The following is a 26410-nucleotide window of genomic DNA, read 5'->3' as shown; positions in this document are numbered from 1 at the left end:
AGGAAGTCAGTCATTAGCATGCTCGCGTGGTGTTCCTTTGCTGTGTTTCTCAGCTGAGAAACTCTGTTAGTATCTCCCGACGTACAAAAGTCGGTTGGAAGCCTGGTCCGCAGCTGGAGCAGTGCCAGTTTCATGCCAGAGCAGCCTGTTCCCGCTTGCGTTGTACCCGCACGCCTCGGGAAGGGCCCCGGGCCGGGCCGGACACGCCGGCGCGCGGCTGAGCGGCTGTGCCTGCGGGCGGCCGCCAGGGGGCGGACGGGGGCCGCCTGGCCAGCCTCGCTCCGGCCCGGCCCCTGCCCGCCTGCGGCCCGGCCCGGCCCGGCCCGGCGGTGCCCGCGTCACCGGCGAAGGCTTCCCTTCCTCGTTCTTTGGAGGTCAGCCTGCTTGCAGTGGTTTGTGCTGACAGCGAGAAAAATACTGCCTGCTGCAGGCAGGACAAACGTGCCACCTCGTATCGCAGTTAGTGCCTTTGTTAAAAGCAGAACTACCGTTTTATTCACGTTGCCAAACGTGGCCTTAATTGTTCAGTCAAGAAGTGTTACACCTTGTTGTGAGAGGGAACTTCTGGAATACTGCAGAATGGAGAGGCGGCTTCTGTTTTGAGATGGCAGTTTACGGCGCTAAACACTTTTTTTCTATTCTGATACTCATTAGTGCTTAATAATGTAAAATAACCGGCCAAGTAGTTCCCTGTGGGCAGGTACGTAAGTCTGTGTATCGAGCGTGTTTCAGTCAGTTTCAGAAATCTGAATGCCAGGCATGGGTTCGTGGACGTACTCAGTCCGATGTCCTTGCTTGTGCAAGGTGATCTGAAGTCTTTGCTACCTTGAAGCAGTCGGCTGAAGTGTTCCTCATCGCGTGTTGTGGATCATCATGAGGGAAAGAGCAGGATGTTCTCATAGTGGTTTCAGAAAAGGTTGTACAGGCACATATTGACAGATAATGCCCAGAAGCACTGAAGGCCAGGCTGGATGGGGCTTTGAGCAGCTTGGTCTAGTGGACAGTGTCCCTGCCCATAGCAGGGGATTGGAACTAGATGATCTGTAACGTTCCTTCCAACCCAAAACATTTTATGATCCTACGATAGAAAGGTGTTTGTGGACAGGAAGCTTTACTACTGCTTTTTTTCTTTAGAGGCTAATCAAGTTTTCCTTCTAGTATGCTTGAAATACTAGTTTCAAGAACAATTTGTTAGAGCATTCCTATTTTTTAGGTAGCATGCAGGACTTGTACATGGGGGGGGATTTTGTGTTAAATATTCACATACTTTACATGACCATTTTACATTAAGTGATTTAATAAATGATATCTCTATCTTCTTTGTAGTTATGTACAGCTAATAAGATGAATTTAAAATGTTAGTAGATATTCTGCAAGGCCTTAATTGAAACTTCATCTTTTTCTTGGCAAGGGACCAACAGTTATCCTGTTGTTTGCCTTTTGGTTAGCCTAATCATGGCCTTTTAATGAAATTTCTGGAGTACTTGTTTCTGATAGAAGCGTATATATTTCTATTAGGGTAAATAATATTTGAGAGGAAGTACAGGAAGATTTTTGGGTTTTTGTGTTACTGTTAACTTGCTGGTGATAGTGTTCTATATGAAATAGTCCATTCTACTCCTTTTTAAGCAATTTGTGTACCTTGAATATGTGTGGTGCCTCCTAGAAGAGGCAGGCATCTGCTCTTCTCTAGATAATCCTACTTGTAAAGTCTCCTGGATCTTGTATACTGAGGTACATGTAGTGCCAAGGACTGTGTAGATGGCGGTTGGTTTGCTATCAGAAAGTGGAAAGCTGAGCACTAGGGAAAGTCCAAGCTAATAGATTATGAGTAATTTCTACAACTACAATCCTGAATCTTCAGTTTGATGGAATTTTGTAAAGATTAGATTACTTCAAGGCACTTTTCTGTTAGTTCATCCCATTTTTATGCTGAAAAGACATCTTGTGCTTCCAAAACTTTTGCAAGTCACAAACTGCTCGTTGCTCTGTATAATGTATGATATGAGACACTCTAATGCTGCATTCTGGTCTGGCTAAGACCAAAAAAAATGCAGGAAACTGTTGCCATATCAACTAAGATGTTTCAGTTCCATATAAAGATATTTTCTGTATCTTTTTGTCTGCATTGGTGGACTTTCTCTGTGTTTTGGCTGGAGAGATAAAACTGTTGAAGCTTTTCTGGTTTCGTTTGTTTTTTTAAGGTGATTCACAGATTAACTATTTTTCTGTGTCTAAATGGCTGTTTGAATTTCACTTGTGAGCCTCATGACATTGGTGATAGGAAATTAGAAGCATGGCAGTAATGTTGGCTACAGAACAAACTTATATGGGTCTTTACATACTATTGCAAGCTGTTCCTCTTAAACCTTAATGAAATTCAAAGGGATTTCTGTATGAGTAGCTTGTCACCAGTCTGTCTAGGTTTTCAGAAGGTTCCTAGGCACAAGCCTGTTGACGTATACGGGCATTCAACATGCACAATACAAAAACTCTTCCATATGCATAGAAATGCTGCTCTGCTGTCGTGGTTTAGCCTGGCTGGTTGCCAGGTACCCACCAAAGCTGCTCTGTCACTCAACTGCTTAGCTGGATGGGGAGAAAAAACTACAAGGAAGGGCTCATGGATGGAGATAAGGACAGGGAGAGATTACTCACCAGTTGCCATCATGGGCGAAACAGACTCAACTTGGGGAAATTAGTTTAATTTACTGCCAATCAAAACAGAGTAAGGTAATAAGAAATAAAAGCTATATCCTAAAACACCTGCCCCCAGCCCTCCTTTCTTCCCAGGCTCAACTTTGCTCCCGATTTTTCTCAACGTGCTCCCCCCGAGTGGCACAGGGGAGTGTGGAACTGGGGGAGGGGGGGGTGGGTTGGTTGGTTGGTTGGTTTGCAGTCAGTTCATCACACGTTGTCTCTGCCACTCCTTCCCCCTTGCACTCTGCCCCTGCTCCACCGTGGGGTCCCTCCCACAGGAGACAGTCCTCCTCCAACTGTTCCAACGTGAGTCCTTCCCACAGGCTGCACAGCCTGCTCCAGCATGGGCTCACCACAGGGTCACAAGCCCCGCCAGCAAACCTCCTCCAGCCTGCGCTCCTCTCCCCACAGGTCCTGCCAGGAGCCTGCTCCAGTGCGGGCTCCCCACGGGGTCACAGCCTCCTTCAGGCTTCCCTCTGCTCTGGCGTGGGGTCCTCCCCGGGCTGTGGGTAGGGATCTGCTCCACCATGCAGAGCTTGATGTCTGCAGAGTTCTCTCTCCTGCTGCAAAATGCCGTTACGCAGTTGGGTTTTTTGCTTAACTCCGCTATCCCAGAGACACTACCACCGTCGCTGATGGGCTCGGCCTTAGCCAGCAGTGGGTCTGTCTTGGGGCCGGCTGGCACTGACAGACATAAGAGAAGCTTCCAGCAGCCTTCCACAGAAGCCACTTGTGTAGTCCCCCTGCTACCAAAACCTTGCCACCCAAACCCAGTGCAGCTGCTATTTAATAGTGGAAGTTTCTGAGATCATAGGACAGTTTTTCACTTTCTAATATAAAACATGCTCTATTTCTATGTAGCAGGTTTGTGACAAATTGCATATAGTATGGTTTGTTTTTTCTTGTCTGTAACGTGTGTTCTTTGGAGGTATTCATTATACCTCCTAGAGCTGAAAGTAGTCAGTTTTAAGTTTGATAATATTCAACTTAGTTGAGATACCTGGTGAGGATTGTGCTTCACTGGTAGCCAGATGTGTATCACCTACTAACAGAACTACTTTATAGACCTGCACTTCAGATGTAGAATGTTTGCTAACCAGTGCTGAATGTTTATGGTAGTAGCCCTCTTAGGGAAAGTGGCGAGGCTGCATGTGTAAAAGTGAGTAACTGTTTACACTGCAGTCCGGAGGTAAATTGGAGGAAAAGCTCCCTGCGGTTTAATTTTAGATATTCAGTATTTACTCTCTGCTCCCAGAGACTAAATTTATAAACAGTTACTTTGAAACAGATACATTTAGCTATCTGGCTTTACTACATGTCATCAAAAACCGGTTTAGAAACAATTGTTACATGTATTATGAGTTCTGTTTATGATCACAGGCATTTCATTCTTGATTAAGAACTTATTTTGTTAAATTCTATATACTCTTAAAAGCCAGAGGTGAAAAATGTGGAGGATTTTTGCCGTACCATCTACTCTGATAGTGATGAATTCTTTGGTCTGGCTTTGTGAAACTAAAGTTTACGGACATGTGTCTCTTTTTTTCCTTAGTCTGTGAGAATTCTGTACACCCTGCACTGATACAGAAAATGGGTGAAATGTGATCCTGTATTAAAATAGTGGATGTTTTCTTCCAATTGTCCTTAGGTCTCATTAGGTGGTGTTGATCTTACAGTGCGGGTCCTTACAACAGGCTACTGGCCTACTCAGTCAGCCACACCAAAGTGCAACATCCCTCCAGCTCCCAGGCATGCTTTTGAAATATTTAGAAGGTATGTATTAAACCAGATTTTTAGGTAGAAGTTTTTAAGAAGAAAGTTTCTAAAGTTAACTTACGGATATATTTTACCATTAGACACATGCTAGCATACTGGTGTTCCTCAGTTCACGTGAAAATTAGAGAATGCAATCGTCACATTATGAGAGTTCAGTTTTGGGGAGCTTTTAATTAGAATTCTAACGAGAGTTAAAGTTTTGAAAAAGCAAAGGTTAGAAGTTTCTTAGTGTCCATAATGTCTGTGAGAAGTCTGTGTAACTGTTAAAACGATTCCTCTTAGATACAAAATGTGAACTATATATGAAGTTTTCAATTCAACTCAATTATGTTGCAGATTTTATTTAGCCAAACATAGTGGGCGACAGCTGACACTCCAGCATCATATGGGTTCTGCAGATCTCAATGCCACTTTCTATGGGCCTGTTAAAAAGGTAAAGTATCAAGATTATGAAAATATTGTATTTTTTTTTAAAGTAGTAATTTCAGAATTTTGCAAAATAAAAGCTTACCTATTGGTAATATAACAATAAGAAAAAGATGCCTTCCATCAGCTTTATAGTCTGATTCTTCCTTTGTAGCAGTTTTGTTTTGACTTCCCCCCCCCCCCCCCCCCCAAATCTGTTGAATGCATTATTTGGCATCATTTCTTTGTTACCTCATAAAAAGAAGTAATTTTAATTTTGAAGGGACGTCAGTGGTTTGAGTGTTGTGGGTTTTTTTGACTGAATCAATCAAAAGTGAAATGAAACTTTTTAGAGTGATTTTTGTTAATGTGAAAAAGCGTTAAGTGAAGTTTAGCCTGCTTTGCATATACAGAGTGCTAGCAATGTAGACAACATTTTTTTCAAACATAAGAACCTTAGTAGAGTTTATAGAAGTACAATGCTTAATGTTTATTTATGCAAGAAAACAATATGCTAGTGATTTAGACCAGTTCTAAAATTCTAAGCTAGAGGTAGTGACAGGATGCTTGGGAACGTGGAAGGCAATGCAAAATGAAAACAAAAATTTTATAACAAAAAGTATTAATAATATGCCTTTGAGTGTGTTAAAATTGTATTACTGTAGGATAAATACTTTGATAATTTAAGATAAAGAGTAAGAAAACTGGAGGATAGGCAAGTAGTGGAACAGGGGCCAGAGAGGTGATGGAGCCTCTGTGCTTGGAGATGCTCAGTATTTGACTGGCCGCAGCCCTGAGCATCCTGTGCTAGATGGCCTGGCTCTGAGTGGTGGCTGGACAGTGGCACCTGCAGAGGTGCCTCCAGCCTCAGTCACCCCGTGGTTCTGAGACGGCTGCTGGAGAGGCATTCTCTTTATGCTGCCAGGCGTGTGCTATCCTAGCACTTGTGTAGACTGATCTCCTAGATAAATATTTCATCGTATAACTTTTTTCTTACCAAGGTAAAATATTTTGCAGTGGAGGATAATCTAATAGTAGTTTTGTAATTTTAAAATAGGAAGATGGCTCAGAGGTTGGTGTAGGAGGCGCCCAAGTAACTGGCTCAAATACACGGAAGCACATATTGCAAGTCTCCACTTTCCAGATGACGATATTAATGCTCTTTAACAACAGAGAAAAATACACATTTGAGGTAAGGGTTGTGGTTTTCTCACCTAATTTTAAATCACTGTTTTAGGCACTTTCTGGTCCTCTTGAATAGACCTTTGAAGATCAGGTGCCTCTTACTGTATTTGAGTGTGGAGCAGGCGAATAAATACAGGAAGCTGATCATTAGCAGTGCACCTGGGAAGCAGTCCTAGGGGAGGAAATTATCTGGGAACAGAAGATTTCAGGAATGTTGAAGAGAGTTGTGGGTGTTGTTATTCCTAGGTCATAAAGCTACAGAAAAGCTGAAGTAGGAATGCAGCAGGTGGCTCCATTCACTCATTTTATCCTTGAGAAACTGGATTTAGAGGCCAAAGGGTGGAGAAGAGTTTGTATCCTGGCTTTTTAAATGCTGAAGTGCTTAAGCTGGCAGGCTGGAGTGAGCTGTAGGATGAATCAAAGAACTTTCATCCCTTCTCTGAGCTGGTGAGCCAGAAAGGACGATGAAGAAGGTCCAGACTGATTCTGAACAAGGAGACTAGAGGGGCGTTTCTGGGAAAGGTTGAAGTGGTCAGTTGATAGATGATGATTAAGAAGGCTTTAGGAATGGAAGAGAATCCTGTGCTATGAGGTTTGAGCATTGTCTTGTTAATGTCAATCAACAGTTTTGTTTTAGACATTACCTTCTGTTTGAGAGAGCATTGGCAGCCTTGTAAAGCAGTATGCGTGCAGTTTGAAATGGAGTGGATTTCCAGGTTTTCTCATCTACTTTTGACTGTGCTGTGCATAGTAATCATTTGCCTTTTATTTGGATTTTGTTTTCGGCTTATTTGGCATACTTCTAGCCCATTAATAAAGAATGTTGCTTTGAAACAATCTCAGCTGGGATTAAGGAAGGCAGGGTTTGATAAGAGGCTCTTAATAAATACTCATAGTTCGAAAAAAGATTATTTTAGAGCACAAAGTCCTGTGTGTGGTGAAATCTATTGTAAGAGCGTTACAGCTGTGAGTACTTTCTCTGCAGAATACTTGAGGGGAGAAAATGAGGGGGACTGAACAGTTCAATTTTTCTTGAAGTTGGTGTCAAAATTGGGTTGGTGGCTACCTTATTTCACAATTGTAGGCTTTATGAGTAGTAGAGCCTTGCCTATATATGAATAAATAATACTTGGTATAGCAGTGAAAAAGAAGTATGAAGAGAAGTATGTCCATGTGCTTTTAGGGTTGTGTATGTTCTGTTTATTTCTGATTTGGGAGTTGTTAAACTCTTACTTTGTGTCCCACTGTAACAAAAATGTTAAGAAGGCATTTTTGTTTGGTTTGATTTCTTTGGTGAAATGTGTGGGAGTTGTCTTTAACTCCAGCCAGGAAAGCTTATGAAAACTTAGAGTAGAATGAGTTTTATCTTTGTTCATTGATTATTGAATACTGTGATTAATTGCTGAGTGATAGGCAACTGTTATTTCTCTGTCATATCAAATTAGTGCTTTTCCTGCAACATAGCATGAGAGATGACTTGTGGTGTGTGCTTGTGTAAGCATAAAACTGTCTGATCTACAAGTGTTTCTGCAGATTCACAGCTGAACACATTAATTTGAAGTTGCCTTCCCAGTTGAACAGACTTTGCTGGTTTTGTTTTGTATTCAGTGTGCTTATTAATTGCAAACTTGACAAGATCCTCGCACTAATCCTAATAGCCTTTGAGCCATGTGATTGAGAGAAAAATGGGGAAATGGTGATTTAAAAATTATACATAAGATGCTACAGAAAATTGAAGTATTACTGCATAGCAAAATTCCTTCAGAAAAATGTATGATCTGTTATATTTCTATAGAGCAACACTGTCGCTGGGCACCACTGAAAAGAGTCTGGCCCCATCTTCCTGACACCCACCCTTGAGATATTTATAAGCATTTATTAGGTCCCCTCTCAGTCTTCTCCTCTTCAGGCTGAACAAGCCCAGCTGCCTCAGCCTCTCCTTGTAGGAGAGATGCTCCAGTCCCCTCATCATCCTCACAGCCCTCCGCTGGACTCTCTCCAGTAGCTCTTTGTCTTTCTGGAACTGGGGAGCCCAGAACTGGACACAGTACTCCAGATGAGGCCTCACTAGGGCAGAGTAGAGGGGGAGGAGAACCTCCCTCGACCTGCTGGCCACACTGCTCTTAATGCACCCCAGGATCCCGTTGGCCTTCTTGGCAGCCAGGGCACACTGCTGGCTCGTGGTCAGCTTGTTATCCCTGTGACCATGTAAAGTGCTACAGCGTTTTTGGGTTTTTTTTGATACTGCTTTGTGCTGGATCTGGAAAAAAGTGAAGGTGACAATTGTGTGTTATTTAAAGCAACAAATGAAGATATAGTACCTTTCTGTGAGCTGCTTGGGAAGAGGTGTTTTGGTACTAGCAAACAGTTAAAATATGTCACTTATTATGAATACTATGAATATCTCTGAATGCATTGTGCTACAAATATTCTGAAATTTAAGAATACTTTATTTTCCAGTCATCCATAAGCAGTATAGAAAATGCTAAATTTTTTTCATTTTAATTTTTTTTAATTTACCTCACTCAAATGAATTTGAACTTGCATCAAAAACACAATTTCATGTGATTTCACATAAAGTCAACATTGCACATGTAATGTTTGGTCTATAGTTAAAAAGGAATGCATATTCTGTCTGAGCCTTAGCATTGGAGAGACCTGGTAGTGTATGGGATGCACTGTAATGAAGGACAGAGTCCGGGTAGAGGCCAGTACATCCAAATTATTTTTATTGCATGTTGTCAGTGGTGGATGACGACCACAGAAGAGTGGCATTTTTTCTGGATTGATTTTAAAAAACTTGAGTATGGTCAAGAAATAACATCATTTAGTAGAACTTAGTTGTATTCTGACGTTTGATTTTTCTGGTCACTACTTCAAGAACTTTTAACAAGTTCTTTATAGTTCATTACAGATCTTAGCATTTTGATCACTGGGAGTTGTTACTGCTACTTTTAGCATGAAGGTCATCAGTTTGACTTGGGTGCCATGAGAATTAGGAATTTACAGGGACAGTGGAAGAGCTGTCATGAGAAAGTGACAGCTCTTGTGGACAATTAAGTGTGCAAGGTTTATTTTTTCTGTTTGGTAGTTTAATGTGTAGCTGCTAGGGGGCCCTCGAGAGTGTGAATGGGAATGAGGAATCAGAGATGTCTGCAGTTTCCTCAAACTAGAGAAAGGAAGAAAATGGAGATAAGGCTAAAATGAACTTCTAAGGAATGGGACCTGTGTGAACAAATTAAGTTTGAGGAAGCACTAGTTGTCCTACTCGTAGAGCATGTTAAGGCATCGTTCTGCACCCAATATAATTTGCTTACTAACATCATTGCTGGTGACTTGGCTAACATATGGCACTCAGCTGAACTCCTAAGAATACTGGCAGAGGTGCAACAAGTTATGTACATGTTTTCACAAACTTTTACTAGATGTTCTTCTTCAAAGTTCATACATTTGCTTCACTGTGATGGGTTTGGGCTTTTTTTATTTTGCCTGGAGAACTCCTAGCCAAAGGCACCTGGGCTGTAAAGAAATTGTTTCAGGTTATTCAGAAGGGAGGTGTAATTAATCTAGAGTATTTCTGTGTTATGGTGAAACTAGACATTGTTTGCTTCCATGTGTAAAGATCTTACTTTCAGCAGTGCTGTTGAATGCAAAAGCATTTACGCAGTTCTTCATCAGGAATGCTCATGAACATCATGGATGTTTGCCATCACTGAGTTACTTAAAAGGTTCGGTTTCACCCTGTTCAGCAAATGTTGGAGACAGTGAACAAATTCTTTTGAGCCTTCTCGAAAATTACAGTGAAATGAAACAGCTGGTTATTCATTCTTCTATTTCCAACTCATGGTGACTATTTACTTGACAGAGTTCACTGTCTGTACATTGACCCAGGTGGATCGTTTTGCATAGTACATATTGAGACTTTGCTACTGAATGAATTCTAACCTTCCAAACCCCACAACTGCTGTAGCAGTAGTATTCTGCGCGCATGAAGGTGGACATTTTAAACAATCTTAAAAGATCTGCAGTTGTTTGCAAAACATGATACTTACTTCTGCCATGGCCATAAACTAATTAAGATGTTTTTATTTAGGAAATTCAGCAAGAAACTGATATCCCTGAAAGAGAGCTAGTTAGAGCCCTACAGTCCCTTGCATGTGGCAAACCAACGCAACGTGTTCTCACAAAAGAGCCTAAATCAAAAGAAATAGAAAATGGTCATATATTTACAGTGAATGATCAGTTCACATCTAAATTACACAGAGTCAAGATTCAGACGGGTAAGTGAGCTTTATATTCTATTGTCTTGCAGTCCCCAAACTGCATTAAAATGTCAAATTATCTTCCGCAGGATTGATGTCCATACAAGTGAAAGAGTGTTTTTTGTTGATGATTGGTTGCATCAAAGTAAAAATTTAAGTACCGAGAAAAGTGTGGAAGTCTTAGTTAAGCCTTTTACATTACAAAATTTGTAATTATTGCTTAAGATGGATGTTCAAAGAGCAATAAAATTCAAATTAAATAGTAAAATTAAAAATATGGTACTGATTGGTTCAGAAATAGGAAAATTGCCTCATAAGTTGCTGTACTGTTTAAAATTGAGTGATTTTTTTAGCCCATGGTACAACAGCCATTTCCAAGTGCCAGGTAGGTATAATGTTTTTGGGCAGTGATTTGGGTTTAACGAATGAGGATGTTGAGAACCCTCTGATCAGGGCCAAAGGCACTTCACTACCAGAATTAAAGTAAATTCAGTGACAACTATGCGCTTCAGCGGAATTCTGCTTTTTCATTTCCACTTCACAAATGTCTGTGAAAGGGGAATACGATTTGGGGTTCAAGATGGTTTTAGAGCAAATTTGATACTTGTAGTTTTGTGTTTCTTACACAGAAATCTTCTTGTATGTGCCTCTTTAAAACCAATAAATACTCGGGGCTTTTGAGTGAAGAAGGGCAGGGGGGAAAGTGGTAGAGTGGTGTGGGAGGAGGGCTTGGTTATAATCATGCTTTGGTGAAAGGGTAAGAAAACTTAGACATAAGGGCAGAAATAAAGCATAAATAGAAGAGGAGAACAGAATACGAAGAATATAACTGAGTTGGAGGTGATAAAGTTAGACTATTTCTTCTGACTGATCAACTTTTAAAATATTTAACTAGTTTGTGAAGTAATTTTTCAGTCCTTTTTCTATTTTAATTAATGGATTACGTGTTATATTAAAGAGAAAAATATTTAATGGGAGCGTAGGGGTTGGTGATGCCTCTAAGCAGATGTGAGTACTGTTCAAACTTTAACATAACAATAATTAAATAACAGTTTGTTACCTTGTCAGTTGCTATCAAAATATGCCAGAAAGTGTTGATATGTTCTTGTGGCTGCTTTTTATAAAAAAAAAATACCAAGTTCGAGAATGTCAAAACTCAGGAAAATATAACTTGATGTCTAGATGAAATAGTGGAGCTAACCCTTACACAATATAGTTAATTTTAATTTTGTTAACATACTTTACATTCTCTTTCTTTTCTTTAAGTTGCTGCCAAACAAGGAGAATCTGATCCAGAAAGGAAAGAAACAAGGCAGAAAGTAGATGATGACAGAAAACATGAGATAGAAGCTGCTATAGTTCGGATAATGAAATCTAGGAAGAAGATGCAACACAATGTGCTAGTAGCAGAGGTATACTTGGACATAGTTTTGATATGGACTTGGGAATTTTTTTGTTTTTCCTGTTAATTCATGAAAGTTACACAGCTCTCAGTAACATGACTCTGAAACGCTTTTGAGAGATGCTGTATTTAATCCATCCTTTTTTTTTTTTTCCTCCCTGTGTATCTGAAGAGACCTAAATCCTTATCCTTCAGTTTAGCATGTACTCGTGGGTATATCCAATTTTCCTTCCTCCTTTTAGTGCTATTAGGATGTTATCAAACTCCTTGAAATAACAGTTGGGAACAAAAACCACTGTACTTAATTAATTTCTGCTTTGATCTTGTTACTGACAGTTGGGTTCAGGTTTGAGAGATTTGAGCTCTTAGCAGAGGGCAAGAGAGAGTCCTGCTGCTCTTAACTCCCAGGTTCTGACAGCTTCAGGACTAGTATGCATTTTCCACTCTTGAACTCCTTTAGGGCTGTGAAATTGAGAGGATTCTCAGGTGGTGATCATGCCTCTGTAGAGGGGCAGTACTTTGACTCATACCCAAAAATGAACAAGCAACTGGAGGGAGAACTGTTAGAAGTTTGGTCGGTTAGGATAGGTAATGATCTTACTTGCCCTGTGAATCTTACCTTGTTGTTCTTGTTCTTACGTTTTAGGTAACTCAGCAGCTGAAGGCCCGATTCTTACCAAGTCCAGTTGTTATTAAAAAACGTATTGAAGGACTTATTGAGAGGGAATATTTGGCACGAACACCTGAGGATCGCAAAGTATACACTTACGTAGCATAAAATGCATTCAGAAAATTTGGTTTATTCTTGGACTATACTCTTCGCATGAACTGGGAAGTTCTTTTAAATCATTAATATTAAGACAACCATCTCTTCTATTAAATTACAGTACATGTTCTAGACCATTCAGATCAAGCCTTTTACTCCTTTTGAGAGTTTTCAACATGAATTGATTGAGCTTCAGGCTTTTCAACGTTATCCCTGTAGAGATCATCCTTACAATTCTTCGGGAAAATGTGAATGTGCCGCGTTTGTTTTCAATACTGTATGAAAACAGAAAAATAAAAACAAATTTAGAAAATACAGCTCACTTAAAAAAATAAAATTGTTGGAATTTCATTTCCCCAGATTTTCAGTGTTGATGTAAATGTGTTTCTGTAGTGTTGCTTAGCACTTCGCGCATTGTATAAGTTGGGTTTAGAAGAAACCACAACTGGTAAGGCAGAATTCCCAGTTATATTGCTCTGCTTCAAATGTTTCTTTAACTAGCCATGTTTAATTTAAATACTTGGTGATTTTTTTGAAGACCCAAGAAGACAACTTGAGCATGTTTCACTCTTCCAGCTGCACTCACTGTTCCAACAACATGAATCAGGAACTTCTGGGGGCTCAGAAAAGACAGTAATAATTTTGGCTTTCCCTTCTGTAATTTGAGTTCTTCTAAATTAAACTCTATATTGATTAGGTTTGTTCTGGTTTCTTTATAGGAAAAAGAAAAGATTTTAGTGTGTATAAACTGTATAATAATTTTTGCTGTTGTACTCACTGCTGGTGGATTGTACAGGGCGTTGTTTTTATTTCACTAAATGTAGACAAAATAAATTTAAAATAAATGGATTTAGTGTACACAAGCAACTAATTCAAGTGTGTTAGAGTACAGGGTTGACAATCTTTTGGAACTAAATACTGTCCCCTCGGGAATCATGCTGAGGTTATATTTTGTTAATAAACATCATAGATGGATCTGTAGCCCCAGGGCTTCCCATCATAAGTGCATATTTCAGGAGATTAAAGTGAAGCCAGCGTGCACTATTTGTTTTTAAAAATGCATTTCAAACATACAATAAAAGATTGTTACTGTAATGAAATTTTTAGTTTTTACCCTGGAACTTTTTTCTTCTTGTCAGTATGCTGCAAAAATAATTAAAAATTGCAGTTTAGTGGAATCATTATTCTCACAGTTAGAAATTGTTTGAAGTGTGCGTTGTGGTGCAGAGTTTTTATTAAACAGTATTTCTGACATTCCAATGCACACATTACATGGTTTCTCTGCTGTAGCTATTTTTCAAGTTTAATTCAAAACAATATATTTTTTTCTCAGTTCACTTGCTTTCATCCATAGACACTGAAAAATATAGTTGGGATGGGCTTCCCAGTATGTAGAGCCGGAGAGGAAACAAAAAGAAAAACTTGGTTGTAAAGCATTAAGATACTGCCAGAGCATTTCTTGATTAGCTGCATTAAACAAATATGTGGTGGCAGTGTGATGTAGCAATGCGATTGGAGAGTATTTTTCATAATGTGTCCCCAGTTTCACCCCTCTCCGGCCTGTTAAGATACAAATCCTAGCTGTTGCTAAGTAGTAGGATATTTCCTCTAAAGAGAGGGACTGGAATTGGGGTGATGTTTTAGCTGGACTATGCTGAAGCTTTTATTTAAGAAGCTCTACTGAAGTTCACTGCAGACCCCCAGCAAAGGCACGCATCAGACTAGCTTGTAGGTCATCAGAGAGGAGGTGGCTGAGGGACTCTCTTGCCATTGTTCATCAAGAATTTAGCCCCAAAAGAAAACAGCTAGGCCATCAGCCATTCTAAAAATATATTTGCTGACAGTTATTAAAACCAACACCTGTGGGTGTCTGTGCAGTCTATGCAAAACTTCAATAGAAATGTAATCATTGTTTAGCCATAGAATAATGCTAAATACAGGTTGGATGAGAGTCTGGTTTTAGATTGTGTCTTAAGTCATCTGGAACATCTTCCTCGAGATGTAACTCACTCTTGCATGTATCAGTGTGAAGGTTTCCTTTTATGCAGATCTTATTCTTTAATAGCACAAATGGTGTGGTAATTGCATGTTAATGCTTTCCCAGGTGCTGTTCAGGGAGAGACAGGTCCTTCTTCCCTCTGAAGCTTATAGAAATACTAATGTTGCAGTCCATGCCGGGAGGACTTTGTCCTTAGCGTTGTGATGGTACTTTTGCTGTGCATCAGCTGAAGCTTCCTACCGCTGGTGGCTTTTGGAAGTGCTGAGCCTCAATGTTACGTGAATGACACTGTAACCGTGTGTTATGGGGTGTTTCTTTTACAAGCTATATGGGCAAGAGTGTTGCTAGAAGAATTAACAGGTGGTGATGGCTATCTTCAGTAACAAATACTTGTAAGTGTAGCTTCCATTTTAAATTTAATAGAATTTTGAAGACGCTAATTATTCAGGAACGGATTTTTGCTGAAATCACCTTAAATGTGGCCTTTACCACTGAACAACGAGATCGTGATACTGAGGATTTAAAGATAGAGAAACCGAAGACTGGTTGGAGAGAACCAAGGCATCACTAGGACTCTGCTTAAGGTGAGTTTGATGCTCATGTCTTTATGCTGTTTGTGTACACTAGCGAGAATTCTTTTACAGTCCATAGTAGAATTTTGCTATGCCTTATCTAATTTCATTTTTGTTTCCTTGCTTAATTTCTGCTTAAAACTTCTTTGTAATTTTGTTAAAATTTAATCAGTAGCAAGTTTTGTTTCTTTGCATTACTGTGCAGTTAAATGCAGTAACAAGACATAATAAACACGGAGTTTAATTCTTTAGAAGTTTTAAACTTAAAAGTAGGCTTTAAGTTTTATAGCTATTTGAAGAGATGTAGGCGTGTACTTTCCTTGTAACGAGTTTATTTTAAAGGGTGGAGGGTACACTGCATTTACCATCGTAACAAATAAGACTGTCCTCTGTAGCCCTGAGTTAGTTCTTGCTCTTTTCAATGTTAGCTACCTTTAGAGCTTTGATTTGCACTTTTTGTCTCCTAGAATTAATCTATAAAATTTCCCCATTTGCCACAGAGCAAACGAATGTTGAGCATATCTGCAGAGCAGACTGAGTCTTGGATGCGGAGTTACTCCTGAATGGGATGTCTCCCCTCGCCCCCTTTCCTAAGGCAAGCTTTGCCCTGTCGACCCTAAAGCTTTCAATGTAACACTGTCCGTGTCACCTTTGCTCATTGAGAACTGGCAGCTGCCGTAAGATGTACTTTTCTGGACCTGTAAAAACAAAAGCATTGCACTAAATATTCTGGATGACTGCAGTATTTTTATTCATATGTAATCAAATTGTACAGTATCTGATAAGTGGCGCATATATGTAGAGAGCAAGTAATAAAGCCTGTCATGATGCATGGTTTGGGGGATAAGCTTGCACAGAGATGGGGTTCCCATTATATCAAAAGTAGCAAAAAACTGGAACTGCTTGTGGCCTCTTGTTGCCTGTCCAGAACTGGCAAGAACCTTTATCGCTCGGTCTGAAACTCCTTAACTCTGTTCGCTCATCATGGTGGTTAGAGGCGAGGTGGGCTCTGGCCATAAGCTCCCGGTTCCTCGGAGTCCCTGTGGACTGGAGCGAGGTCTGGACAGCCGACAGCGGGGCTCACAGGAGTGTGTAGAGCTGGTAAGAGGCATCGTCTTGGTGGTGTCTGTACCGAAGTCCGATTTTTGTTAGTACTCATTTTGATATCTTGGGCAGTAAATAAGCAATGCGCTCAGTCTGGAGCATAAGTGTAATGGCTCCTCTGCCTTCTGGAATGTGTCATGGGAGAAGTTTGTAAAATGCAGAACTTCATCCAGCTTTCAGCTGGATACATATAAAAGGAGAATAATTCACCTACCTTTCTGTCCTTCAGTAGATAGGGCAGTGTTCACAGGGCGTGCCCACAGACTGGATTGAATAGTCTGAATCTTTCAGATGGATTTGTCTGTGGTTGAACGCTGTGTCTGGCATGACAGAACTGAATGTTCATGTGAAAATGGAAAGGCGCTGTTTTAAACAAAAATGGTGGCACACTCCACTTGCGTCCCAGCCAGCTGTGGTAAGCAGGGAGCGCCCAGCACCACCCACCCACATCAGTGTGCCCTGGCTGGTGCGTGGTGGGCAGGCTGGTGTCCGTCAGAGCAGCAGGTCTCCCCGGCGCGCTGCCACTCACGCGTTTGGTGTGCCCTGGCTGGCATGGCCGGCCCTCTCACCGCAGCAAGCCGCTGCTGTTGCGGCATTAGTGTGTGCCAAGTCTATAGAGCAGCTTCGCTTCTGTCAGGGTCTTCCTCTGTTCTTCATATCTCCTCCAAAACTGGAACTTTGATGGGGAGCGAGTCCATGGGAGCTAGCGCGTGTAGTATCATGGAGATGAACGTGAAGTTTATGGATAGGAAAAGAAAGAAAATTTGAACTTGTAGCAGTGATGTTTTATTAATTATTCTTTCTTCTGCAGTTCAAAACTTGGCTTTAATTTGAGGTGCAGCAGACACTGAGGAACCCTCCAATCTTAATGACTGTTGCTCTGTTCCTCCTGTTTGAACAACGTGTTGCTGCAGTTCACTTAATCTGTATTCTTTGCCCTTCAAGTGCTGGCAGAGCGCTGACGCGTGATCTGTCAGAAGCTGAAGCTAAAGCGAAGGTGGTGCCGTGTGTTGTGCATGCTCAGGAAAGAAATGTTCAGGCAGCGGGGTGACACGCATTGGCAGCGAGGGGCTGTTCCGCTGTCGTCGCAGCGTGTCGGCCGCCGTGCAGGGAAGGTGCATCTGGGGAGAGCCAAGGAGGCGTGTGGGGCAAAACTGCTTCTGAGGCTGTGGTGGGTATTGTCAAACCTTGTGCAAAATGTGGTTTTATAACCTGAATTCGTTGTGTATTAAGATGGCGAGCTGTGCTGGTGGCTTTGTGGCATCCTGGCTGGCTTCCAGCAAGAAACAAGTATTGCTAGAGATGCCTTTTAACCAAAAAAGCAGAGTCTGCAGTACAAAATTGCTCTGAACATCGGCAGTGGTGACACTGTGGTAGTGCCAGCAGCGCAGCCGAGACTCTGCCCGTGCTCCAAGTCGTGTCTCAGAGCGAGTGCCCCCAGCAGGCACCGACCCGGAGCAGGCGGCTGCGTCCGTGCCCGCTTCCACAGGAGATGCTTGGCCCGGCCGGCCCTCGCTCGGTCTGCAGGCGATGGGGCAGCCCGCTTCGGGTGCCGGCTGCTCTGTATCCCTCTGCACAGACCTGTGCAATGAGCTTTCCTCTTTTTTCCCCTCTTTTCTTTTCCTTTGCTTGCCTTGACCGAAGCTCAGTTAAACGTTCGGTAGCGTCTTCAGCAAGCTGCTCCTGCAGGTTCCGGCTTGGGACTGTGAGGGAGGTGTTTTGAGATGGTGTGGGTGGGGGCAGGAGAAGCGCCTTCTCGTCCCCTGCAGTGTGACGCCTCTGAGGAGGCGGCAGCCGAGGACTGAGAGTTGCGTGCACAACGTCAGGTGATGACACAAAATAATGTTCCGTCTGTGAATCTGAAAATCATGAGTTTTCAGCCTAGCCATGGGGCATCTCCTTTTTAAGTTACAGTGCTGGATTTTATTTCCTGACTGTTTCTTACAAGCTGAAAAACCTTAGAGAGACTTCCAAAGGCCACAGAAAGCGTATGGTTTAGTTAGCCATGATAAATGTATTTGTTATGCTTATTATCTATGTATTTATTTTCGATTTGATCTAGTGTAACCATTTCTTTGGAGAAGTGTTAGAGTCGGGGTAATGTATGAGGTGTAGTGTGTATTGTGAGCCTTGTGCATCATGAAATCTGGTGGGTTTTGAGGAAATGAACAGAAAAGCACTAACAAACCCTGTCTAGACCAAAATCCCGGTGTCTTGAGCTCTGTTGTTCCAGCAGTTGGTCTGCAGTTACATGATACGACAACACTTGGGCTCGCTAGTTACCGGCTTCAGCAGGAAACGTTGTATGCTGAAGTCAGGGAGGGATTTAGCTCTCCCTCAACGAATATTTCCTGAGCTCTTGGAAGCGCACAGTACCTCCTGTTCATGTTTCATATTCTGTGAGTGATGTGTTTTAATAACGAACTACGATTTTGCAGTTTATAGAGGCTCTCGCCAGCAGCTGCTGCGTGGGGCAGAACACAGCGGCCCTGCGCCTTGTCCCACCGGTCCGTCGGGCAGCAGCCTCTCGGTGCCTGCGGGGAGGTGGGTGGAAGGCAGGGGCAGCACCAGCACACGGAACAGGGGTGCTGAGAACAAAGGTACCCACTGGTTTCTCTAACGCTGAGCTCTTCTAGGAGCCTGGTTATCTGCATGTTCACGGCGGGTGCATGTCGTGGGGCCACTGCACAGCACTGAAGGTTCGTATGAACAGTGCTGTGATAACAGCATGTTGACAAACACCGCTGCTGTCGTTCGATTTCTGTCTCATAGCCTTAACAGGGAAACACGCCTGTCGAAATCTGAAGGAATTCATCCCAGGTCCCAGGCTGTGTGAGTTGGTGCTGGGTGCTCGGCGGAGAAAGAGATCTCGGTTGCTTGTTCCCTTGAAGGAATTGCTGCTCATTGCACTCTGAAGCTGGGAACTGCATTCCTCCAGGGACGCAGATTTCACAAAGAAGCGAGTATAAACTCTACTTCTTGGAAGTCTGGATTCAAATTAAGCCTACTGTTGGTCTTTTCTGAGCTGGAACCCAGGTGAGGGAGTGATGTCTGAAACTGCACTGCTCTGCACTTGTCTGTCGGTTTGGTCCATGTGGTGTGACATGGACTAATATCAGCGCGGAATAATGTTTTGTGCTCAGTCTGCTCAGCGAATAATGGCATTGCAAAATGAAGAGCAACACAAAAATTAGGTTTTAGCGAGGAACTGGTGAATAACGGATATGAGTGAAAATGCTGTTCCAAAGGGAAGGAGAGATTCTCCAGGTTCTCAAAGCACTGTGCTTCTCCACTTTAAGCACTTTTAGCTTCTTTGGCATCTTCTGCACATTAGCTGCAGTAACAGTTGTGCTCTGAAAATCTGGTATATGTGTGGTCTTATTACCTGGGGACAGTTCTGCTTTCTCTTTAGGTGGGCTGTTAGGATCATCTTGAGTGGTGAGCGTGGTGGTGTGGTGGGTGTTTTACCCTCTTGTTTTTATTATTGAGTTGTTATTCTCATTAGGTTAGTACCTGGAGCCTTGGTTGTGATCACACTGTATTATCCTGTATGTGGAAAGACAGAGCATTGGTTCTTGCCTTCAGAAGCTTATCGTTGTATTTATATCTAACGTGAATTTCTTTATTTTACAACCTTTGAAGTTAAGGCCAGTTTTTCAAGGGCAGCAGTTCTGCAGTGTAAGGCTTCTGTCTCATTCCACGCTAAGGCTGTGAAGTTCAGGCAGGTACTTCTGGTCCTTTAGTCTTATACAAAACATAATCTGACCTTCGTTTTCACAGCTTTTGCCTGCAAAGAAAATCTTGCAAACGTGGTGTGACTGTAACTACCACAGCAATATCTGCCTGGGTCTCCAGACCACCTGACATAGTCTGTCTGCTCTCAGCAGCTCTAGCCCAAAGCAAGGAGGCATATTGCTCTTCAGGAGAGATGGGCCTGTTGCACCTCCTTGAGTCCTGGGACTGCTGACCTGGGTTAACTGTGGGCAAGGCCAGGAAACTGTCTGGACAGATGATGGTCTGGGAGCCACACGCTCCTGTTTGCCTGAGGAGAAGCTGGGAGGGACGGGGGATCCACCAGTAGGTGCAACTTCCATTCACTGTTCGTGAGGAGCCTTCAGCAGCCCTGTTCTTGGGAGGAAAAAGTCACAGAGGGAAGGGAAGTCCTGAAGGCCTCAAAGTGAAGCCGTGTTAGAGCCTGATTGTGCCTTACTGTGGCCTGTGAGTTCATGTACAGCTTTTGCTTTCCAAAGTTTGCTATGGCACGCGCCAAATCCCAGCAACGCCTGAGTTTCTTTAGACCTTGCAAGACACCTCCACTAAGACTCATTGTTCAGTGTTTGGATATTGCTTCTTTTCAAATTCTGTTAAAGATGAGGCTAATAATCTCCTGCATTTTGTCTGTCACAGCATTTGTTGTCAACTTAATTATGCGAATCTCCAATTCCAACATAATGTGGGATCCAGGCCAAGACTTTTTTTTTAATTAGAATTCGGGTTACATTATCCCGTATCTCAGGAGGGTTGCCCTCAGGAAAGGGAGTAATGAGAAGCTTTCACACCGCGTAGGTCTGACTTGTTCCTTAAGCTGGAGCTTGGACTCGTTGGCGAGCTCGCTGTCTCCTGGTGACTTGCTCTCATTAACGCTCAGCAGGGTGCAGTTTCTCTCAGCATCTGCTGCCGGCCTTCCAAGAATTTTGCCTTGAGCTGTCTTCAACAATGCTAAATGTAAGCTGATTAAATAAACGTTTCACTGGGCCCTGCAAGTCTCAGTTTTGTTTAGATGTGCCTGTTTTCTTTTTCTGGAAGGTTTTTACTTGAAGTGTAATTTATGTAGAAATTGCTAGGTTAACTCTTTCAGAAATGAGTCCCTGAAGCTGGGAACTTAAATTGACATGTAGGCAAGCTGACTCCCCCCTTGTCCCACACTGACCTGGGTGGGAGTGGGGTTGATGCTGGCGATGCAGGCAGAGGGCTCCCACAGATACCATCTCGGGCTGGTGCTAGATTTTGGCTCTGTGTAGTGTTGACTTGACTTAGTTTTCTAATACTAATTTCTGATGTAACCGCCTGTTGGGTCATTATGTTTTGTGGGTCTTGGTTTGTGTGTATGGAGTGCTTTGGGTTTTTTGAAGTATTTTAACTGAAGTGAAAACTGAGGGAAAATCTGTCTGGAAGTGCCCCATGACTTGCTGAGGACACATAGCCCAGGTTTGGTTGGAGCTGAGTAGAAAAGCTGCCTCGGTCAGGTTGTGTAAACCCAAATCTCACAAACTTTGTTGCTGCGGTGGGATGTCTGTAGTCAGGCAAGGACATCCTGTGCCTTTTTACTACACATTTGTTGCCAATAGGAAGCTGTAAAGGACAAAGTACATTGCACAGCTTTTTGGGGTGTGCAGCCTCTGCCCGTGGCTGCGAGCTGAGGCACGCCGCCGGTAGCAGTCAGGAACCTGGCTGCTGGTACCCAGACCTGAACCATGTGGGAGTTTCTGCAAAGAAACTTCTGCATCTTCGGTTACATGCACTTATTTGGAAGGCTTTCTACTTTTGCCCATGTTCGAACTGCTTGGGAAGTGCGGCTCAAGCAAGCAGTCCAGCTGAATGACTGGAGCTGGCCTGCTGCTGGTCATGCTTTCTTCGAGATTTCCCTCGTGAGTGGCTGCAGGGGCCACCAGCTGCGGAACTGGAGGGAAGCCGGGGTATGTCAGAGGTATCTGGATAACCATGTGTGTGTCGGGCCTCTTACGGCGTCAGGAGTGGGAAAGCAGACTCGGGCTTCAGGTACACAGAGGCTCTTTGCTCTCTCCAGCCCTTGCTTGCTGTTAGGTCTCGTGCACCCCATGGAGCGCAGAAGCGGGGAATGGAGGGAGGGCGGCAGTACTGGCTCTCACCTGGCGCTGTCACGGGCTGCAGCAGCATCCTCTCTCCCCCGTTGCCTTTCCTTTTGCTTAAGCAGAACGAGAACTTGTTTGGGGTTGGCAGCCGTGATGTCAGCCTGGCTTGTGTCGCTGGAATGACTCCGGTTTAACAGGAGGTTTTCGAAATCCTGTTGAAGTCAGTATGTATTTGGAAACTCAGTCCTCAGTCTAGGCTCTCCTTTTCCTGAGAGATCAGTCGGGTACCAGTGGTAAAAGCTTGGTTGCCTCAAAGACTACGGTAGTTTTAGCACGGGCTTCAGCAGGGTTGTGGTTTGGTCTTCTGCCAGCGATCTCTCTCGTCTCTGTGTCTCGGCGCTGCTCTCCCAGCCTGTACTCACACCAAAGTCTGTCACTTGAGGATAACTTACTTGCTTTACTTTCTTAAATGTAGTTGCTATGGGAAAATGTGGTTTGATCCTAGCCATCCCTCTGACGGTGCGCCTCACTGCCGCAAGGATGCCTGTTCCCCCAGCTGCCATGGCCGAGTGTCAGGAGGAACATCTCTCATTTTGGTTTGCATTTCACAGAATCACAGAATGGTTGGAAGGGACCTCTGTGGATCATCTAGTCCAACCCCCCTGCCGAAGCAGGGTCATCTACAGCAGGCTGCAGAGGACCTTTTCCAGGCAGGTCTTGAATATCTCCAGAGAAGGAGACTCCACAACCTCCCTGGGCAGCCTGTTCCAGTGCTCTGTCACCCTCAGAGGGAAGAAGTTCTTCCTCATGTTCAGACGGAACTTCCTATGCTTCAGTTTGTGCCCATTGCCCCTTGTCCTGTCACTGGGCACCACTGAAAAGAGTCTGGCCCCATCCTCCTGACACCCACCCTTCAGATATTTGTAAGTGTATATTAGGTCCCCTCATAGCCTTCTCTTCTTCAGGCTGAACAAGCCCAGCTCCCTCAGCCTCTCCCCGTAGGAGAGATGCTCCAGTCCCTTCACCATCCTTGTAGCCCTCCGCTGGACTTTCTCCAGTAGCTCTTCATCTTTCTTGAACTGGGGAGCCCAGAACTGGACACAGTACTCCAGATGGGGCCTCACTAGGGCAGTGTAGAGGGGAAGGAGAACCTCCCTCGACCTGCTGCCCACACTCTTCTTAATGCACCCCAGAATCCCATTAGCTTTCTTGGCAGCCAGGGCACACTGCTGGCTCATGGTTAACCTGTTGTCCACCAGCACACCCAGGTCCCTCTCCACAGAGCTGCTCTCCAGCAGGTCCACCCCAAGGCTGTACTGATGCATGGGGTTGTTCCTGCCCAGGTGCAGGACCCTGCATTTGCCTTTGTTGAACTTCAATCAGGTTCCTCTCTGCCCAACTTTCCAGCCTATCCAGGTCACGCTGAATGGCAGCACAGCCTTCCGGTGTGTTTACCACACCTCCCAGTTTTGTGTCATCAGCAAACTTGCTGAGGGTACATTCTAACTCTTCATCCAGGTCGTTGATGAAGAAGTTAAACAAGGCTGGGCCCAGTACTGACCCCTGAGGGACTGCACTAGTTACAGACCTCCAACTAGACTCAGCATCGCTGACGACAACCCTCTGAGTTCTGCCATTCAGCCAGTTCTCATTCCACCTCACCGACCACTCATCCAGCCCATACTTCCTGAGCTTCCCTAGGAGGATGTTATGGGAGACAGTGTCAGAAACCGTGCTGAAGTCGAGGTAGATAACATCCACGGCTCTCCCCTCATCTACCCAGCCGGTCATGTCATCATAGAAAGCTATCAGATTGGTCAGGCATGATTTCCCCTTGGTGAATCCGTGCTGACTACTCCTGATAACCTTCTTTTCCTCCACTTGCTTGATGATGATCTCCAGGATAAGCTGCTCCATCACCTTTCCCGGGATGGAGGTGAGGCTGACCGGCCTGTAGTTTCCTGGGTCCTCCTCCTTGCCCTTTTTGAAGATTGGGAGTCTTGAGATTCTGTCTTGTCCGCGCATCTCCTGGCACAGTTTCTCACGGCAGCAATCTCAAGTCGCGGGTCCCATCGGCGGGAGCAGTCGCAGCCTGCTGCGCCGATGCTGCTGCCAGGCCAGGGCTGCGAGTCCCCCAGCAGCCGAGGGCCAGCCCTCCGGGTAGCCCTGCGAGGCAGGACCGGCTGCAGCCCCCTCCCTCTCCTCTTTCGAACTGTATTTTTTGTCTTTTCCCTTTTGTGTGTGTGTGTGCTTGGATCCTGATTCACTGTGTGTGGTGGAGCTCTCCGTATTTTCTGTCTCTCTGCTGACAGACCTTTGCTGGATTCCTACTTTTTGTTAGCTGGTTAAGAAGAAGAAACAAGAACCATTCGGGAGAGAAGTTTACTTAAATAAATGCAATAGGTTAGATGATTTTTTTCTTCATTTGATCATTGGGGTTTCACTTTCCTCCAAAGTGATGATGAATTGGAGTCAGAAGGTTTGGAGCAAGAGACAAACTCTTTGAAAAGTTTATTGTATTCAAGTAAGACCTTAATCCTGATTTTTGTCTCAGTACTGTCTATCCTGTAGATAATTGTTGTCTAGCAGGTTAATTTAGTATTTTTGTCCTTATTTTAGGAAAAGCTTGAGACTGGTGTAAAACAAAGAAAAAGTCTTAAAAGTTAGTAAGCCTGAGACACTGCATGGATTTAATGAGGTCTGCTCCCAAGTTGCTTAGGTAATTCACACTCGGTCTCTCTGAAGTTAATTAGGTGCTAGTATACAAAGTCTAAATCCTTATAAAGTAACTTCCTTACAGATGCTACAATGAACTTATTAAATCCTGTGATGCATCATCAGTCTTGTTGGTGTCAGCTGGAGTGAAGGGCTCTGAGCACTGCAGAGGACTAGGCACATCTTAAGAATTCATTATGAAAAGGAATTTTTAATTATTTTGCTTGCCTTTAAACATGTAGCAGACAATATTCTCTAAGGCTTCACGCAGTGGAGTGTTCGTTAGTTGTTTACATTTGGACTTTATTTTATGTAGGGCTTACTAGTGGATATGTTGGTGGTAGACACAAATACTTGTATTTGAGCTGCTCTTACACAAAGCTGGGGTACCCCAGCAGTCTGCTGCGTGGCTATCCCATGGGAATGGCGCTCCAATATATTTTTTGAGTATTGCATCAGAATATTACACACACAGAGAGCAGAGCGGCTTTTCATGTAAGATTGAACTGCTATTTTTCTTATCTCTTACAGGAATCTTTCTTGGCGTGTTCAGTAGGTCACTATGAATAATGTGCTTTCTCGTTTGGCAGCCAGACGGGAAAGCTGGGGGAAGGGGAAGAGGAGAGGAAGGCAAGGACTCCTTACATTCAGGGATCGAGTGAAACCAGCACTTTCCCTTTCTTACAAGATCCAGCAAAAGCCAGTGCTTTGTTCTGATGGCAGTCATCGCTTTCCCACCCAAGACCTCCTTCTTGGTGCCTCTGGGAAAAGCAGTAGACAGAGATCTAAACTATCCAGGCTGCAGCAGTGAGTGCCATGGCATCCTGGCTTTGCCCCAAGGTTTGGGGTGAAATGCATTGGAGATAAAGTGAGGGCATGAGAATACCTGTGTCTGAGGTTGCAGAGCCTGGGTTTGAGCCTTTCCCCGTGGACATTTAGAAGTCAAAGCAAGGTGGAAGAGGAGCAGAACTCTCCTCTACTGGACAGTGCTTAGCCAGGGTGGTGGGGCTGCCCTCCGAAGGAGGGCTCAGGCAAAGCTGATGTTCGGTTTGTCTCGTGCTTCTCGTGGTAGGAGTGATGGGCTTCCCTGACCTGGAGCTGCTGGAGAACTTACGGGTCTAAGAACCAGGCCTAAAACTGTTCTCCAGGCAGGTCCATCAGATACAGCTCACAGCTGAGACTGCTTCCCCGTTCCACCCCAGCAAGCGTGCTGGATCACAGGAGAAATGCAGCATGGTGGCAGGGTTCAGGATTTGGCCCTTTTTGTGTGTAGGGTCAGTTTCTTGGCTGTTGTAAAACCTGGTGACACTGGAAATGGATGGCAGCTACATCAGATCCCGGCTCTGCACAGGAGAGATGCTGGTCACCTTCGGCAGTTTCTGTGGGAGTCACCTGCCCATCTGGAAACCTCCAGGGAGCTGGAGGGAGACGTGGTGTCTGCATCGTTTCCTAACGCCTGCTCCTCCTGGCTCGCCAGCCCTTGCTCTTTACAGCTGCTTTGCAGGAGTTCATGTTGCTGGTACTTTATCTTCTTCACGATGCTGCGGCCCCCATGGGAGTTAAACAGCCGAGCTGATGCCGCGCGAGTGGGGCTGGGGGCCGAGAGCTGCGCCAGCCTGTAGTGATCGATGGGGCTGCGCAAGGAGAGCAGCGACCGGAGGGGGAACGGTTTGCTGATGGAGGAGTTATGGGG

The 26410-nt window shown here is 43.9% G+C and overlaps 1 protein-coding gene across 1 annotated transcript in view; it reads left to right on the top strand.

Annotated features, from left to right (window-relative positions):
- The window catches only part of CUL3 (cullin 3), a 58838-nt gene extending 45242 nt beyond the window's left edge, over nucleotides 1-13596 (top strand). The window contains exons 11-16 of the mRNA XM_075417862.1: nucleotides 4349-4473; nucleotides 4813-4909; nucleotides 5939-6073; nucleotides 10160-10346; nucleotides 11595-11740; nucleotides 12377-13596. Of these exons, the coding sequence (XP_075273977.1) occupies nucleotides 4349-4473; nucleotides 4813-4909; nucleotides 5939-6073; nucleotides 10160-10346; nucleotides 11595-11740; nucleotides 12377-12508 (822 nt within the window). The 3' untranslated portion in view covers nucleotides 12509-13596. The remainder of the gene's footprint in view (nucleotides 1-4348; nucleotides 4474-4812; nucleotides 4910-5938; nucleotides 6074-10159; nucleotides 10347-11594; nucleotides 11741-12376) is intronic.
- The last annotated feature ends 12814 nt before the right edge of the window (nucleotides 13597-26410 follow it).

The sequence above is a fragment of the Opisthocomus hoazin genome, chromosome 4, assembly GCF_030867145.1.
Source record: "Opisthocomus hoazin isolate bOpiHoa1 chromosome 4, bOpiHoa1.hap1, whole genome shotgun sequence".
In the NCBI taxonomy this organism is placed as follows: Eukaryota; Metazoa; Chordata; class Aves; order Opisthocomiformes; family Opisthocomidae; genus Opisthocomus; species Opisthocomus hoazin.
This window is presented reverse-complemented; position numbering and strand designations above follow the sequence as displayed.